The sequence below is a fragment of the Stegodyphus dumicola genome, chromosome X1 (assembly GCF_044657685.1).
Source record: "Stegodyphus dumicola isolate Sdum_Otavi_A_Nest chromosome X1, ASM4465768v1".
NCBI classification, from domain to species: domain Eukaryota; kingdom Metazoa; phylum Arthropoda; class Arachnida; order Araneae; family Eresidae; genus Stegodyphus; species Stegodyphus dumicola.
In genome coordinates this window covers 156,341,093-156,357,245 of record NC_140780.1, presented here as the reverse complement: position 1 = coordinate 156,357,245, position 16,153 = coordinate 156,341,093, and the positions used below count along the sequence as shown (strand labels likewise).

Sequence of the window (16,153 nt, the reverse complement as noted above, 5' to 3'; positions counted from 1 at the left end):
CATCCTTTCTTTCTTTAATACGACACGCACTGGACAAGGAAAGGTGACATTTTATGCAATTCAGCAGATAATGTCACAACCAAAAATAGGCGAACAACTTTGGTGTTTTCTGTACTTTCTGTAGTTGAGATCTTTTACTAGATGTTTCCTCGGCAGTTTCATGTGGTGTAATAAAAATTTGTGAAGCCATATTTGAAGAAAATAAAAATTCAAACCAGACGCCCCCTACCACAACGGAGTCCACCAAAAAAATTCAGATTCCTGCACCAGACATAACCGGGTCTATACGCAAATTGGAGCCCCACAGTCAAATTTCCCGAAAGCAGGTAATCCCAACTGCATATTCAAAAGCAACTGACACAAAGACTAGTGACCAGCCGATTGGCACTCGCAAAGACGACTAAGTGCCTCCCGTTTAGTTGAAGCAAAAGCCAAAGCAATGTGCTTCCACACACAGCAAACACGTCAACAGTCTTCCCGCCATTTGAAAACTAGAGAAAACGGCTGTTCCAGTCTCTCAAGATGAGTCCCAACCTTGTAATAGAAAAACGGATAGATCACTGCAGCCCTGAAGGATCTTCCTTGAAGGATCTTTCCCTGAAGGATCTTCACCTGCTGTGCTTTAGGTGGGCACGATGAAATGCCCATTATGCCATTCCAAGTTGTACCCTACAATGAACAGCAAGTCTTCCAAATGGATCACAACTGTTGTGAACAATGGGATCACACAGGAGTGTAAGCTGACACTGCTGGAAGTAAAATTAACTTGAGAGAAAACAAAATATTAAGAAGAATAATTAAATAAAAATATTAGCATCGACTTTTAAATTAGCTTCATATTAGTGTAGCCTGACGACCATTGCCTGTTCAAAATGTAACAAACGGAATAGTAATTGCCACACATGAAATTCTTTGTAATTTCACATATTTGTTGCCCTGATGATAAGCCAGCAGTGGACAGTTTGAAATCCATAAAATGTTTACATATATAATATCAGAAATTAGTGATTAATAAAGAAATGTGACATTGCATGGTTTCAATTTAAATTCATATTAAAATATTAAACTATAATTATTAAAAACAAGTCACATTTCAGATAGCAAAGGATTGCAAATAGCTTGCAAGCCAGTTTGGCCATGTCTGCTATATACAATGAAGGATAGTTTACATGTCTCACACTTATATGTCATTTCATCTTAGTACCAGTTCAGTCCTATTTAACCCTGTAAGCGGTGTATATATATATATATATATACGGCCTAGAATATTTTTTGTGATATCTGTAAGAACGTATGTATACGTGCATATTAAAATATGACAAAGAAAATAAGGTAATATATCAAAAGTACACAAATCCAAGTATGTAATTCCAGGAGAATTTTTACATTAAAATAAATATAATAATTTTTTCTCATAGTAGTTTCGGGAAATTTGTGGTTTCTTAGCGAAAACCCTGGCCGCTCAGATGGTTAATAGTAATACGTTGGTTTTACATTTCGGTGTCTCACCTTTCAAGTACTTTTCTCAGAAATGGAGCTAGAAGGAAACAAAGGCATGAGACATAACAATCAGGTTCGGGAATTTAAAACTCGGTCATGAATAGAGATTATAATTGGAAGAAAAAATAGATATGTTTCCTCTCCCCTGCTTCTGAATAGGATGCTCGGTACACTAAACTAAATGGAGCAAAATAAACAGATACAAAATGTCATGAAACTGAAAGTCATTCTCATTAAATATTTAAAATTCAAATCTTAAAAGAAGTTGATGAGAACACTGGTTTGATGAAAGCTAAGCTAGCAACGGAACATGATATTCTAGTTCAAACATTAAAAATGGTTGTTCAAGGAGGGGGGGGAAGTGAAGAAAGGGCAGAAATTTGTAGACAGTCCACTTCAAAGAAATTACATGTTCACGATGGAAAGTTTCCTGAGGCAAAGCCATTTCACCATAGCACTTCAAATAAACGTGAAGTAAGCTCGTTTTTCAATTAGATGGCTGCATAAATTTAAACTGCGGAATGGAATTTCATGTCATATAATAAAGAGAGACTCAAAAATGCATTGAAGTGTGGTTCAAGAATTTATCCCCAAAAACAGATGGATATGAATTTAAACACATTTCAAACCTTGATGAAACTCCTCTTCCTTTAAACTTATGCTTGCAAGAACCCTAGTTTTCAAAGGGGACCAGTGTCATGGAGCTAAGCAACGTAAAGGCAGTCTGGCTGCTTTGCTTTGTGCAAATGCTCATGGTAGCATGGATGAATATGGACATTTGTACAAAATGGCTCAAGAAAATAGACAAAAAACTATGAGGAAAAGACCACAAAATTTTATTTTATCTATCAGTGACTGCCCATCCTCAAACGGCAGACCTCTTGCAAAATGCCTGCTCTTCCTGGAAACCTGTATACAACTTTTAGATCTGGGTGTCATTTATAGTTTGAAAAATGTTCTACAGGCAAAAGTTGTTTCAAATAGCCCTTAATATAGCTACAAGACTCAAGTGAAATTATAAACTATTAAAAATTGCTACATTAAAGAGGAATTTTCAAAGTGTTGAGCATAAAAATGTTGAAGAAACTGTGATTGTGCATGAAGATTGAAAACTACTGGGATTAGACATTACAATCAAGGAATAAGTAAAGAATGATAGCAAGTAAACATACGAAGCTTACACACAGTTGAAGAAATAACCGAACGCATTTTAAAAGATGAACATTTAAGGAGCAGGAATGATGAAAGAGAATGAAGAAATAACCTTATCTTCAAAATACTTTCTACTGTATTGACAGCCCTGAGAAATTTCTTTGTGTGTAATAATGCAAGCAAGGACACAATTCAAGAACTGAATTTGATTCACAGCCCTTTGCTTACAATTCAAAACTAAAAGATTTGTCAAAGGACAATTAAAAAAGAAATACTTGTGCATTACTACCAACAACTTTCGTAGAAGTTGCCAAACTATGTTACCATGCATAAATCCATCAGGTCAGATATGATTCAGGTAACCATATCCATTACAAGCTGAAATACAAAAAGTTCACCAAATAACTTTTTTATTCCATACAAAGTTACCAAATTGTGCTAAGGTGGTTGCATTAGCACATATGTACCTTAAAAACTTCCTTTAAAAAACTTAAAATTCTACTTAAAATGTTCTTATTCAAGATAGTGCAAATAAAAGAATGACTTTTTCTTTATTTTACATAACTATGTACAGTAAATTTGCATTCTTTTGTCTTCAAAAATATGAAATTTGTAATATTTTTTTAAGTATTAATTATAAGAAATTGTTTAAACTATTAATATTAATTAAATATTTATTTCAAATATGAATAATACAAATTTTAAATTTGCTTGAACATAGTTAATATTTTACACAAATTGAAAGCAGGATAATAAAATTCTGTAATATCAGTAGCAAGTTAGTAGTATCAAAATTATGAAGCTAATACATACATGCTTCACATCATTAATTAAATTTCCGTTTATAAGTCTTTCCCATTTATATGTTGTTTGTGAATGGTCCCTTGAAAGACATATAAACAGTGCTCTGCTCTAGTCACAAAATCGGAGTACTATTGTTTTACAGACGCACCCAAAAATTTGACTGCTTAGTTGATTTCATTAAGGCCTAGTATATCAAACTTCTTCGTTAAAATTTTTACTATTTTTCACATACAGATATAAAAATATATGTATTTAATACATCTATTTTATTAACAGGAAGTCTTAAAAGATAGTTAAAAAATGTAATTTTTTATATTTCATCTCATTCATGATATTTGATTTTTCAAAATTATTTATCTTATTTTGAAAATTCCTGTACAAAAAAATATTTATCTAGGATCAAAATGTATGAACTGAAAGTCATACTACTACAGTCACTTCCTTAATATTCAGCAAATGAGCTAGTGACTCACTGGCAGCACAGTTTCTCATTCCAATTCAGAAGAAACTGAAACATTTGAAAGAACATGTTTAGACAACGTTCAAAATATAATACAATTACCAATGCTTCAAGTCTTAGTCTGTTATAGACCAAACCTCTAACACTACTAGTTATTTCATATTTTGGTCAAAATGACAGAATAGTTTGGCTGATAAATGGTTCTCCACTTTATTAGGTGAAATTTCCCTTAGAGAGATCTTAATACAGGCAAACTGAATTAATTACCTCACCTAACTTCCCAAATTTAAAATATACATATATATATCTAATGCACAATATAAATATTTCTCTTTATCAGAATCCATAAAATAAAATGAGAATATGAATTACTTTATGAACCCGAATTTTGGTTTTATGCAAAAACGTTAAGGCTTCATATAAAGCATACATAACCGACACTTAATACCTGCAGTTTTGACTTTAACTTAGAATTTACCATTAAACCCGTAAATATTACTAGTTTTTTAATTTCATTATGTTGTTAAAAAAATCAAATTATTTCAGGAAGAAAAAAATATTTAAAACTATATGAAACTACACAGTATAAAACTTCTAGTTATTCAAATTTTTTATACAACAATATTTAGAAGTACCAAAAATAGGAAAAAAATTCCTATTATTAATTTCACCAACTTGTAAAACATGACTACCTCCGTCACATGATAACAGTAGTAAGTGTGGTAATTTAAACGAGAATTATTGGTGAAAGCAACTGTAAGTTGTACTGTAGCACAAAATCGTGAAGCCTTAAATGAAAATCAATGTTTCATAACATCTGACATATTTGTTTTGCAATTTTCCAATTCTTTGCTTAACCTAGTTATAACCAATCAAATACTTTTCTAATTTTATCACATGAAAAAAATAAATTTTATTTCAGTTAAACATTAACTCATTGTAAAAATAATATGGAAAAAAGTTTTCAAGTAAAGGTTGGATTGAAATTAGCTAGTTCTTGATGCATCAATAGAAAATGTTGCAACAAAATGTGCGATTACATTAACTCCAAAACAATTTAAGTGCAACAAAATGATCATATCAAGAATTTGAAAACATGCTTTTGAATATAATTGCCAAGATTACTCTTGTGCTAATGTTCATTCTTTGGGGGGGGGTTATGAAAATGCAAAAGTTATGGGGGAAAACTTGGAAACCAAACATATTCTTTTCAGCAGAAAAAGCACCACAGAATCAATAAACATATCCCTTGATATTTCTCATGAAATACTGGTGCTACTGTCACTTCAACAAGTTATAAATGATGGCTCCAATAATTCTAAGTTCAAGCATATATGGAAAGCAAAGTTTTGTGGCCAAGAGATCCTACCTACAAATTTAAAATTATTGAAATACCCAGAAACTAACTGAACACTCAAAATAAAAATTAAGAATAATATTTTTAATTATAATTTAACTGAATCTAATTTTTTTTATAACAGATGTTGTGTTTGTATATTTTCTTTTGCTACTACTATTATGGGACACATTAAATTCACCAACAACTACTATTATGGGATAGAGTAATAATTTCGATATTCAAAATACACAAGCAAAAAAAACATTAACTTACAGTTGCAGCTGCAGCATGACCAGCCCGATATGGCAAAATGGACAATCCAGCTAAAAAAAAGAAAATAAAGGAAACATAAAATTTTGATTAACAATAAAATACAGCAGTCAAACTTAATTGAGCAAAACAAGAAGGTCTTTTATGCTGCATGATGATGCTTTTTCAAGAAAATGACAAATTGGTTTAAATTTTTTCACAATGATTCAGGTTACTGAACTATTTACAATGTGATTCAGATGGAAAACATTAATACTTAATTAGTTATTCTATATTTTATTTGCTTTAAATTTCATTTTATAAGCTTCTTGTGTAGGAAAGAAAAGTTTTATTATTAACCCTTTTAGTGCTGAGTGAAAGTATCATACCTATTCTAAGAATACTGGGTCTTTCAAAAAGTCAAGCACATGCAAATTCTCAAGATCCCAGCTTTCATTTTGCAATAAAAGTCTATGACTATGGAACGGACTACACAAACAGTGCATGGTGTGACCAAAAATATACATTCAGAGCAATAATAATGAAAACCAGCAATATGATTCAACAAATTCAGCAGAATCACTGAAAACAATGTCTTGAGTGCTGGCGAAGTAAAGGCATTCTTTGATCAGCCACACTGATATGTGTACCTTTAGAAGAGATACTGTGACAATGTAAAGGTAGCAGAGTGAAGTCCGTAAAACCACTGAGATTAGTGCAGCACTTGGTCAAGCATGGATGATAATGAATGTCAGTCACAGCAATCCTCTAAATTAATACTATGAGAACAAAGGCATTGTTCATGTGGGGTCCATGCCATATTCACTCAACATAGCTCCATTGAAAATCTTAGTAATACTCTTTGACATGCTGATATATTTTTAAACCTGTATATATCTCCAATTATTCTCAAAGAGAAGCTACCTTATCACAAGAATGGCATTTACAGTCCTCTATGGTTGCATGACCTGTGGACTTTTGGAAAGTAGTGAATGGAAGACCATGTCACATGACATTAATAAAATACAATTTTCTGCCTTTTCTTTTCTTAATAGACTAATCCAAATAAAAACTGAAGTATTTAATTTTTTATTTTGCTTGTTGAGATACTGCTTTTAAGAACAATTGTATAACTGCATAATTTTTTAAACATGTAACAGCATGCCTAGAAATAGGTTAGCAACATAAGATTAACTTACACATTTTGATTGGACACGTCATATGTCATACATATTCACAGAAAATCAAAGTTATTTGCTTAAATCATTTACAATAAACATCAACAGTCATCTTACACTGATTTCCCACAGCTTTTACAATCGGACAGCAAAATTTTATTTACCTCCCCCACACATACCTGTACATGTGTGTGCATATAATACAAAACAGAGATTGACCTGTTAAAATACAATGCAAAATTGTTTGCATGAATACAGCAAAGCACATCTCCCTCAGGAGATAGATTACATGATGAGCATTTTCTTAAGAAAAACTAGTTCATAGGCTTGCATACGTACTACATAATAAACTATGAAACACTAAAGCTAAGAAAAGAAAATGAGTACTATGAAAATTATATGGAAGAGAAAAATTACATTTATTCAGCTGTTCTTTAACAATAAAAGATTATGCCTTATAGATAGATAGATCATAAAAAGTCTGTGTAAGGACTTGCAAATATTTGTCATAATATAAACATCTATCTTATACATTCCTAATAGCAGAGAATAAAACTGGACAGATTTTCATGCATATTTCACAGCACTTAATGATAAATAAGACTAGTACAGGTGCATCTGTGTGTGTGCTTTTATTCTTTCATAAAGATGTATTTAACAGCTTTTAAAAAGAGAAAAATCTAGGCAATGCATTTCATCTGCAAGTATCTCAAATAACTGCAGACCTAAAGATTTTCCAAGATTTTTTTTAATAAAAACAGATGAAATATAGATTAAACATGCAAGTATTCAAGGTTCTATTCTACCTGCATATGAGAACATCGCCTAAGAAACCAATGTGACTAAAAATATACACATTTGAAAAAAAAAAAAAATTATTCAACCGTAACTTACTGCTGCAACGACCACTTGAAGTATCTTCTTCCATTGCTTCAGGTACCGAATCTCTAGTTTCTGCACTTGAAGATTTGCCCTTAGATTTATTTGTCATACTACCAGATGGTAAATTTACAATACGAGATAATGTCTCTAACGGCTTAAGAGCACAATTCACTGTAGTAGCCATGTGAGGACTAGATAGGTCTAGATAATGTGGTATCCTTGCCAAATCAACAACAATTCCTTTCCGAAGAAATAGTCTCACTATATTGTTCATCCTGAAAAAATACAAAACTTTTTTTTTTTTTTTGCATCTTAAGAAATTTTTGAATAAAAACTGCAGCTACAAAGATATGCATACATCAAAAATTAGACAAACATCATTATCCATTTTAAAAATAAAAATGACAATTTTAAGAGACTATTATTCTAACTATTTAAGTTTGATAGAAAAAAAAAAGTAAATCCAGTTGTGCAGTATTTAAAATAGTAGGTCTCCTGTAGAGAAATGCACAGAATAAAATTTAAAATTTCAAGTTAATAAACCTGGTAGTGGTTTAAAAATACAGTGTTTTAGTGTTTATAACAGAAAAAAGGGAAATAATTTCAACCTAAATTATGAAACAAAATACGTGGACAGACATTACAGGTTTTGAATAATTGTATCCCTATCTATATCCAAATCCTGGAGAACTAACCTGACAGTTTCAGTATATGATATTGTTTTATTTACTTATTTCATACGTTTACTGTTTTAAGAATGGTAATTTTATGGGTTGTGTTTAATGTTATATGTGGCTACATCTTCTACATAAAATCTTATTTGTTACATACACCATAGAACTTTTCTTTGGGACTATAAAAATAACTCAGAACTCAAGATATATGAAATTTTATGCTTAAGGGAACCTCTGAAAACTTTATAAAAGACAAGAGGAAACACATTATATAAGCCCTGTGACCGATTCTTCTAGATGTTTCCAGAGGCGATGCTGCAGGGTATCAGTATGGGTCAGAAAGCTAGGAAGTTCAGATGCAAATCAGCCACTAATCAGCTTTGAGATTTAGGAGCTAGCTGAACTACGAATTAGGGTTTACCTTGTGTGCGATTTGACGAAAATTAAGATTTATTTCATGTGTTAACTAGGAACTGAAAAATATCTACATTCTCCTTGATTCATATACAAACATTATTTTCAGGCAAGTGTTTATAATAGAAAAAAAGGTTCCTAATTCGAGAATACTTCTATTTAACTTTAGTGCATGTATTGCAGCTTTTTAACAAAATATTTACTTTAGAATTACATAAAACTGCGACTTGGAAATAACTAATGATTCAAAAGCCTTTTCTTATTAAACATATAGTGAAAGGATAAATGAAAATAATTTATAGACATTTCCATGCAGCATTTCATGCAAAAATTTCAATATTAAAACAATTCCAAAAAATGGATCATACCATGAAAGTAACATAAATTGTTTAGGACTTTATGTAAAACAAAAACAATGAAAAAGATACTAACGATGATGACTGAGATCTTAAAGCACATCCACTCAACTGACTCTGTGATGAAGTAGACGGACAAGATTCTATCATGGTACTTATAAGTCCTGTGAGAGCTTGAATACGAGCATGCTTTTCTGCACTTTCAGGTAGTGACAGAGCCCTAAGTAGAGCAAATCGAACCTAAATTGAAGAAAAATATTAATGCCAGTATCTGTATACACTGGTATGCAAAATTATTTCTACATGGAATTAAAAAAAATCATACCACTTCAAATGTATGCCGCACTTTTTTATCCAAAACTATGGCGTGGCTAAACTTCAAAATCAAATATTTTAATAACTTATTTTTGTCTTCCTCCCACTTCCCAAAAACTGGTGATTAAAAATCAAAATGAACAGGTATTTGTCAATGCAGATTATAAAATCATTTTCACTTATTATTTTTTCAATTTTAAAATTATGCTTATGCTTAAATTTGAAGTAATATCATATATTGATTGTACTAATCAATCATATTTATTTTCTCACACAGTGAGGGGAAAAAGAAAACTATTATTATTTATTTCAATATTATTTTTCCTGATATGCAAATATAAGGGGCAGTCGAATGAAAACAAGAAAGATGGGAGAAAAGTTATGAAACTGTTTTTTATTCCAAAATCACCATAACTGCTAACATATTTATCCCACTGTGAGACAAGATGGTAAATGCTTTAACGGAAAAATATTTTTGATTGCCTATGGAACTATGATTTTGCCCAAGTGCACACCTTTTCGTCAAGAAATTTTACAGCCATGAATATCTTTTCCTCAGGCCTCTCAAAATATGCAAATTGTAAAGGGAGCGATCCAGACTATATGGAAGATGTGTAAGTGTTTGTAACCAAACTTCTGCAGTGTAACCTTAACAAATGTGGCAAAATGTGGGCAGGTACATCACCACTGGAACAAGGCCTTCCTTCTGCTGTGAGTGATGTAACTAGAAGGCGAACTAACAGATATAACAAACCATCATGGCTGTTTCAGTGGTAATGAGCAAGCATGCTTATACTTTTAGTGGGAGATTTGTATGTTGTGTGAAAGCTTATAAAAGATTTTAAAAATATTTTAATTTCTAATAATGTTGAAGAATGGTTTATACTTGTCATGTTTCTAACGGCAAAGGAAATTATCGAAATACTGAAAAGTACAGCTGCTTTCGTTTCCCAAATTGGACTTGTTGTGCAGAAAAAAGCTACATGCTATTCACCGGCAGAATTTCAGCCCATCAAAAGATTTTACAGGTATGTACCATCAATTTTTTAAATCACAATTTTTTAATTGAAAATAATTTTTGCATTTAAAAAATATGCATTTCTCGATCAAAAATTAGGCCTTATTGTTGCATGTTTGATAATGATTAAACTTTTATATCTGATATTGATTAATCTTATTTTGAATTCTATAAAATCTGAAATAATTTCCCCGATAGATAAATCAACAAATAGCACAGCAGTTAGTCATTAATTCTACAGTATTTAAATCTGTAATGAAATCTAGAAGATTTAAGTTAAGCAGTTAGTCATTAATTCTAAAGCATTTAAATCTGTAATGGAATATAGTGAGAACATTTAAGTTAATAATAAATAAGCAAGAACTTCATAAACATGCAGCTGAATTTCAGTATATGTACTGGAATGATGTGTATTTACTGGGATATGTATTGGAATACTAGGTAGCTTAATTCTAGCTAACATTTTCTAAGTTCTTAAATTTATTTCTGAATGGAAATCTAACATATTGCAAGGAAATTTGAATTTTCACTTTACATTTAAATTATTTGCAAGATTTTATGAATCTACAGTGGTAGTCGAAATTGAATTTTTCATCCTTTTTAGGTTTATTTTGTCGAATCACACATCGAGAGTGCAGATGAACATTTTGATGAAAATTAATTTCATTTGTCCAAGGGTTCGAAAAGATGCTGTACCTTCAACCAGGGTTCGTACACATTTCTGCACATGGAAACTAAGTACTTTTAAGGACCATTAATGAAAAAAAATTAAGGACCTATGAGCAAATGGGAACTGAATAAATTAAATTTAAAATATTATCTATGCCTGAAATTCCCTTTTGTTATAGCATTCTAAAAATAAAATAGATCCGCAAGTAGTATGCATTATTACTAAACATGAATTAGTTACCATAATTATTAATAAGTCAGATAATAAAATTAACTTCATGCAATTTATCAAGTAGCATTAAATATTTTACACTTATAATAGTTGAACATTATTTGAAAGAAGATAAGTGACATTTACGCTTTACTAGCTTTATGTTGATTTTTTTTATGTCTCATTTTGTCCCATACTTGGTCAGTCTAGAGGTTTAGTAAATAGCAGGTAGATTTTATGTCAAGCGGAATAGGTTAAAATGAGAAGCAAGATCATAATCAGCATGATTCAAAACAAAAGACTGAATGTTGTCACCTCTGCTGCTTGTCTAGATAGAGACCTGCTGATTAGAACAAACCTGATGTAGACATGGTTGGCAAGTGGTGAAAGTTAGGCTCTGTTTGATGCAGTTAGTGTCGTAGCTTCGTGTAGAGTTCCAGGGGTTGTAACCTAGTTAATATACTTTAAGGTTCCTATAAGCCATTAAAGCACTAGAGGTGATAAGGTTTTTGTATTATTTTAAGTCTCACTAGATGAAAAGAATAAGATTTACTTGAATTTTTACATTTTTGTGTTGTATCTTGTGACCACAGTGACTATTAATGTAAGACAATAGCTCGCTCTAATAGGTTATATGTTACAGAGGACAGGGACACCTGGTGTCTAACATAGGTAAACAGGAATATATCCCACGCCCTCCTTTATCTAGCGGAAACATTTCCCTGGAGTCCCAAGAGGCTGCTTCGGGAGTTTATTGAGACATGAAAAAGGCTGTACATGGCCAAACAAGGGCGCTCATGTTTTGTTTTACAGATTTGGAGTGACTTTGACTGAACAGATATGGCAAGGAAACAAAAATGTTGCAGAATTATTTAAAAAAAAAAAAGGCAGCAAGAGCAAGAATTAAAACATGCGAAGAAATATAATTAAGGCATGTACTGAGCTAATTTGCTAGGTTAAGGCATGTATTGAGCTAATTTGCTAGGTTAATGACCTCAAGTGGCATGTGGTGCACAGTATGTTGAGTTCTATGCTAGGAGTTCGTAAGGCATAGATTACACAAGAGTTTGCACATAAGGCTGTCCATGGTTGTGTAGTTCATACAGCTAAACAGTTTGCACATGTGTGTAGTCGCAAATAATTCGCTGTTTGCATGCATTGTTCATAATTTGCACGTAGTTTACAGTTGCTTCAGGTCTCTGTTTACGAATCTGCATAGGATGATGCAGCTGGCTGCAGTTGTAGTACAGGAGGATGAACATTTACACACTCTGCAGTTTCACAATTTGCACATTAGTGGAATGCAGCCATTACACCCTGTGACAATTCCATGGAACCTAAAATATTTGAAGTTGCTCATGTAGATCAAGTTCTTCTTACTGGGAAGCTGGCAAGGATTTAATGTGGCTGGCACACATTTTGGACCACGGAGGCTGATGATTGACGGTTTAGCAGATTTGTGTTTTCTTGGCTTAGTGCTGATAATGTAGCACTGGAAGGCCTCAGTTATTGTTGTGGGATGCTTAATATGAGTTCAGGTTATCAGTGGACAGTGGAAGATATAATGATCGGGTGCTCCTTCTCGGCCACAGATGCACGTGTCTTTGTTGGAGATATGGTGTCTGAAGTAATATGAAGGGAAAGTGCCGTATCCAGTCTTGTGAGTTATGGGGTTGCAATGAGACAGGCCCTTGACACTTTTGGAAGAAAGATATAGGTGTGGCGACCTGTTTCACTTGTGTTCCATTCATGTTGCCACTCTCTGAGGACTGCCTGATGCAATATTGGTTTTAGATGAGACGGCGGAACTGGGATATTCTCTCAATGGGCGTCGGGTCCGTTGGCAGCTACCTTTGCCAGGACGTCTGCAGCCTCGTTGCCCTCATGTGCCTTGACTGTGGTTAGTTGAACGCTGCTATATCTGCTGTGGTAAAGTTGACTCTGTATGCCTGTAATTACTGGTGATGAGTGGCAGTGATTCAGGATGACATGGAGACATGATTGGCTGTTGGAGCAGATGCAAATGGGATGCTGTGTGATTCTTGTAGTTTGTAGATTTTATGTCAAGCGTCATAGGTTAAAATGAGAAATAAACATAATCAGCATGATTCATAACAAAAGATTGAATATTGTCACTGCTACAGCTTGTCTAGAGAGAGACCTGCTGATTAGAACGAAACCTGAAAGGCCTGATGTAGGTGCAGTTAACAAGTTTTGAAAGTTGGCTGGGCTTTGTTTGATGTAGTTAGTGACGTAGCTGCATGTATAGTTTCAGGGGTTGTAACCCAGTTAATATACTTTAAGGTTTCAATATGCCACTAAAGCACTAGAGGTGATAAGTTGTTTTGTATTATTTTAAGTCTCACTCGATGCAAAGAAAAAGTTTTTCTTGAATTTTTGTGTTTTTGTGCTTTATCTTGTGACGATGGTGAAGATTAATAAAAGGCAATAAATAACTCACTTATGCAGATATAATTTTTAAGGGTACGCAATTAGTTATAAATAATTAAATTAGGTTATTAGATAACCTTAGTCATTATGGATTTACATGGCCACTACTAAATTTTAACAACAATATTTGTTAGAAAAGCCCTATTAAAATCAAAATCTAATCAAATTTCACAGTTTAAAATACATGTAATTTATGACATTGATTCTTAAACGATATTAGGATAATTACACATTAAAAGCTACAAAACATTTATGTTTTATACAACAAAACAAAATATTTATCCGTCATTTTAATTAGACGCCTTCGCAAACATTTTGGCTAGTTTATATCGATTTTATGCTCTTTAAGAATCTTTTCTAACAATTAGAGATTTATCTGAATATGCAAACCAATTCTCTCGCTAGTTTCTGTGTGCTTTATATCCTAACTTGTCAATCTCTCCACAATGTACCCTATGAGGGTGTACTTGAGCTGGTAAAAGTTAAATAGTCCAAAACCCCTGACAGACATGAAGCAAATTATCGCTATGCGTAAAAGTAACTACAATATCAGACTTAAATAAGACTCTTTTTTAAAAGAACTCAGAACATAGAGGTATGTTCTAATGCTAACAAAATCAACTACAGCTCACGGTGACATAATTTAACAAGAACAGGCAAATTCAAACTAAAAATGTGGACTAGTGGTCAAAGATTATACAATTTAATTTTAATTTAATCTGGGTCAGTATCTCTATCATATGAAGAAATAGAAAGGGGACATTATAGTAAAGGCTGAAATCATAAACATTTGGGTAATTTACATAGTAATAACTGCACATATTTTTGAAGAATAATTTTGTTTATGTATTCAGTTTCTTTCTACAACATATTTCCTTTTCATTTCAGGATTTATGGATATAATTAAGGATTTATGTTATTCTAAAAAACATTAAATGCGTTTAGAATGCATAAAAAAAGTGGCTAATTTGATTTCTTTAGTAATATGAACATTCTGAAGAAAAATGAAATATATATGGTAAAGGCCGGTTACAGAGCTTGTGTCTCAGAATTTTTAGAATTTAGTAACACACCGAACAGCAAAATTTAGAAATGGCAAAACTTTTAGAATTTAGGATCCACAGAGATTGCATCAGGTGGAAAAATGCCTAGTGCCAGATCTGTGTATGCTGAATTAAGGCATATTAGATGAATCTTTTAAATTGTAAGTTTTCAATTTCCTTATTAATAAAAAAATCCCTTTCTATAATGCCTGCCCAGTGATAAGATTAGAAGCATTTTTGATGCTTGTGTCTAGTGAAGAAAGGTAGAGAAAATAAAGGGAAGATAAACATGTTAAGAAAAAGATCCTAGTATCAGGAGTATAACATTTAAATATTATGTTTTCATTGATCTTCCAGACGTTCTCCAAAAGGTAAGAAATTCATCGCAAACTTTCTGTAAAATACATCCATTACGCGTCGATATCATGGAGACATTTTTCATTTTGTCACATATTTCTCGAAACTTCTAGAATCGTGAGTCTATAAATCTTGACTTCAAACCCTTCTAAACTTTCCAAGCTGCAATGTCTAAAATACTAAAGAAAAATTATCCCTACCAATTATGTAACAGCAAAAAGTCAGAAATATTTTGAAAAAAAAAAAAAAAAAAAAAAAAGGAGGGGGGGGAAGTGTAAAATTAATTTTATAGAGAAAAGTGATGCATATTCTGAGAATTTTTAATATTCTGAGACAATTACATGAGAAAAATGCTTACTATGAAAAAAATTAAAAAGAAAACATTTTTAATTAATTGCACAGCTAATTGGGCTTTTGCTAAGAGCTGTTTGCTATAAATCGTGCTTTATAGCATTATACCTTGTTTATTTTTCAGATTCAAAATATTGTATAAGTGGCCAAAATGAAACTTTATAATATGACAGCGAAAAATAAAAATTTTTTATTTTAATGTTGTTTTTTAAACATAATTTCAATATATTTCCATTATTTTAATGAAATTTATCAATGTTACAATTAAGACACAATAACACGCCGAATAAATACTAATTCAGAAGTCAAACAACAAAAATCAGCGTTATATTTACAAAATTTCCACAGGACTAGTTTCGGTGGTTTTACCGAACCACCATCCTCAGCTGCAAAACCGCGATTTTGCGGTTTTGCAGCTGAGGATGGTGGTTCAGTAAAACCATCGTCACTTGATAAACAGGCTTCCACATCAAATAGAAATCTCTTATCGCTCGGAAAGCCATATTCCTCACTTATTAAGAATTTCAGTACTTTCTTTTTCAACGTTTAAACGTTTGCTATTATGGAAGGTAATTCAGTATATTTATCCGTATTATTGTAAAGAATAAGATGTATATTGATGAATGCATATACTTTTTTTTACCATGCATAATAAATAAACTTGAAATGTACAAGTATGCAGCATCTACAATATAGTTAATATATTTACAATCCAAAAAGTAACTTATTA

General features: G+C 32.0%; 1 protein-coding gene across 2 annotated transcripts in view; it reads right to left on the bottom strand.

The window, feature by feature from the left end:
- The window catches only part of HUWE1 (HECT, UBA and WWE domain containing E3 ubiquitin protein ligase 1), a 595,188-nt gene that overhangs the window by 287,591 nt on the left and 291,444 nt on the right, over positions 1-16,153 (bottom strand). For both annotated transcript variants that reach the window (XM_085806998.1, XM_085806999.1), the window contains exons 48-50: positions 9,085-9,248; positions 7,577-7,839; positions 5,529-5,578 (exon numbers count right to left, since the gene is read on the bottom strand). In XM_085806998.1, the coding sequence (XP_085663124.1) occupies positions 5,529-5,578; positions 7,577-7,839; positions 9,085-9,248 (477 nt within the window). The remainder of the gene's footprint in view (positions 1-5,528; positions 5,579-7,576; positions 7,840-9,084; positions 9,249-16,153) is intronic.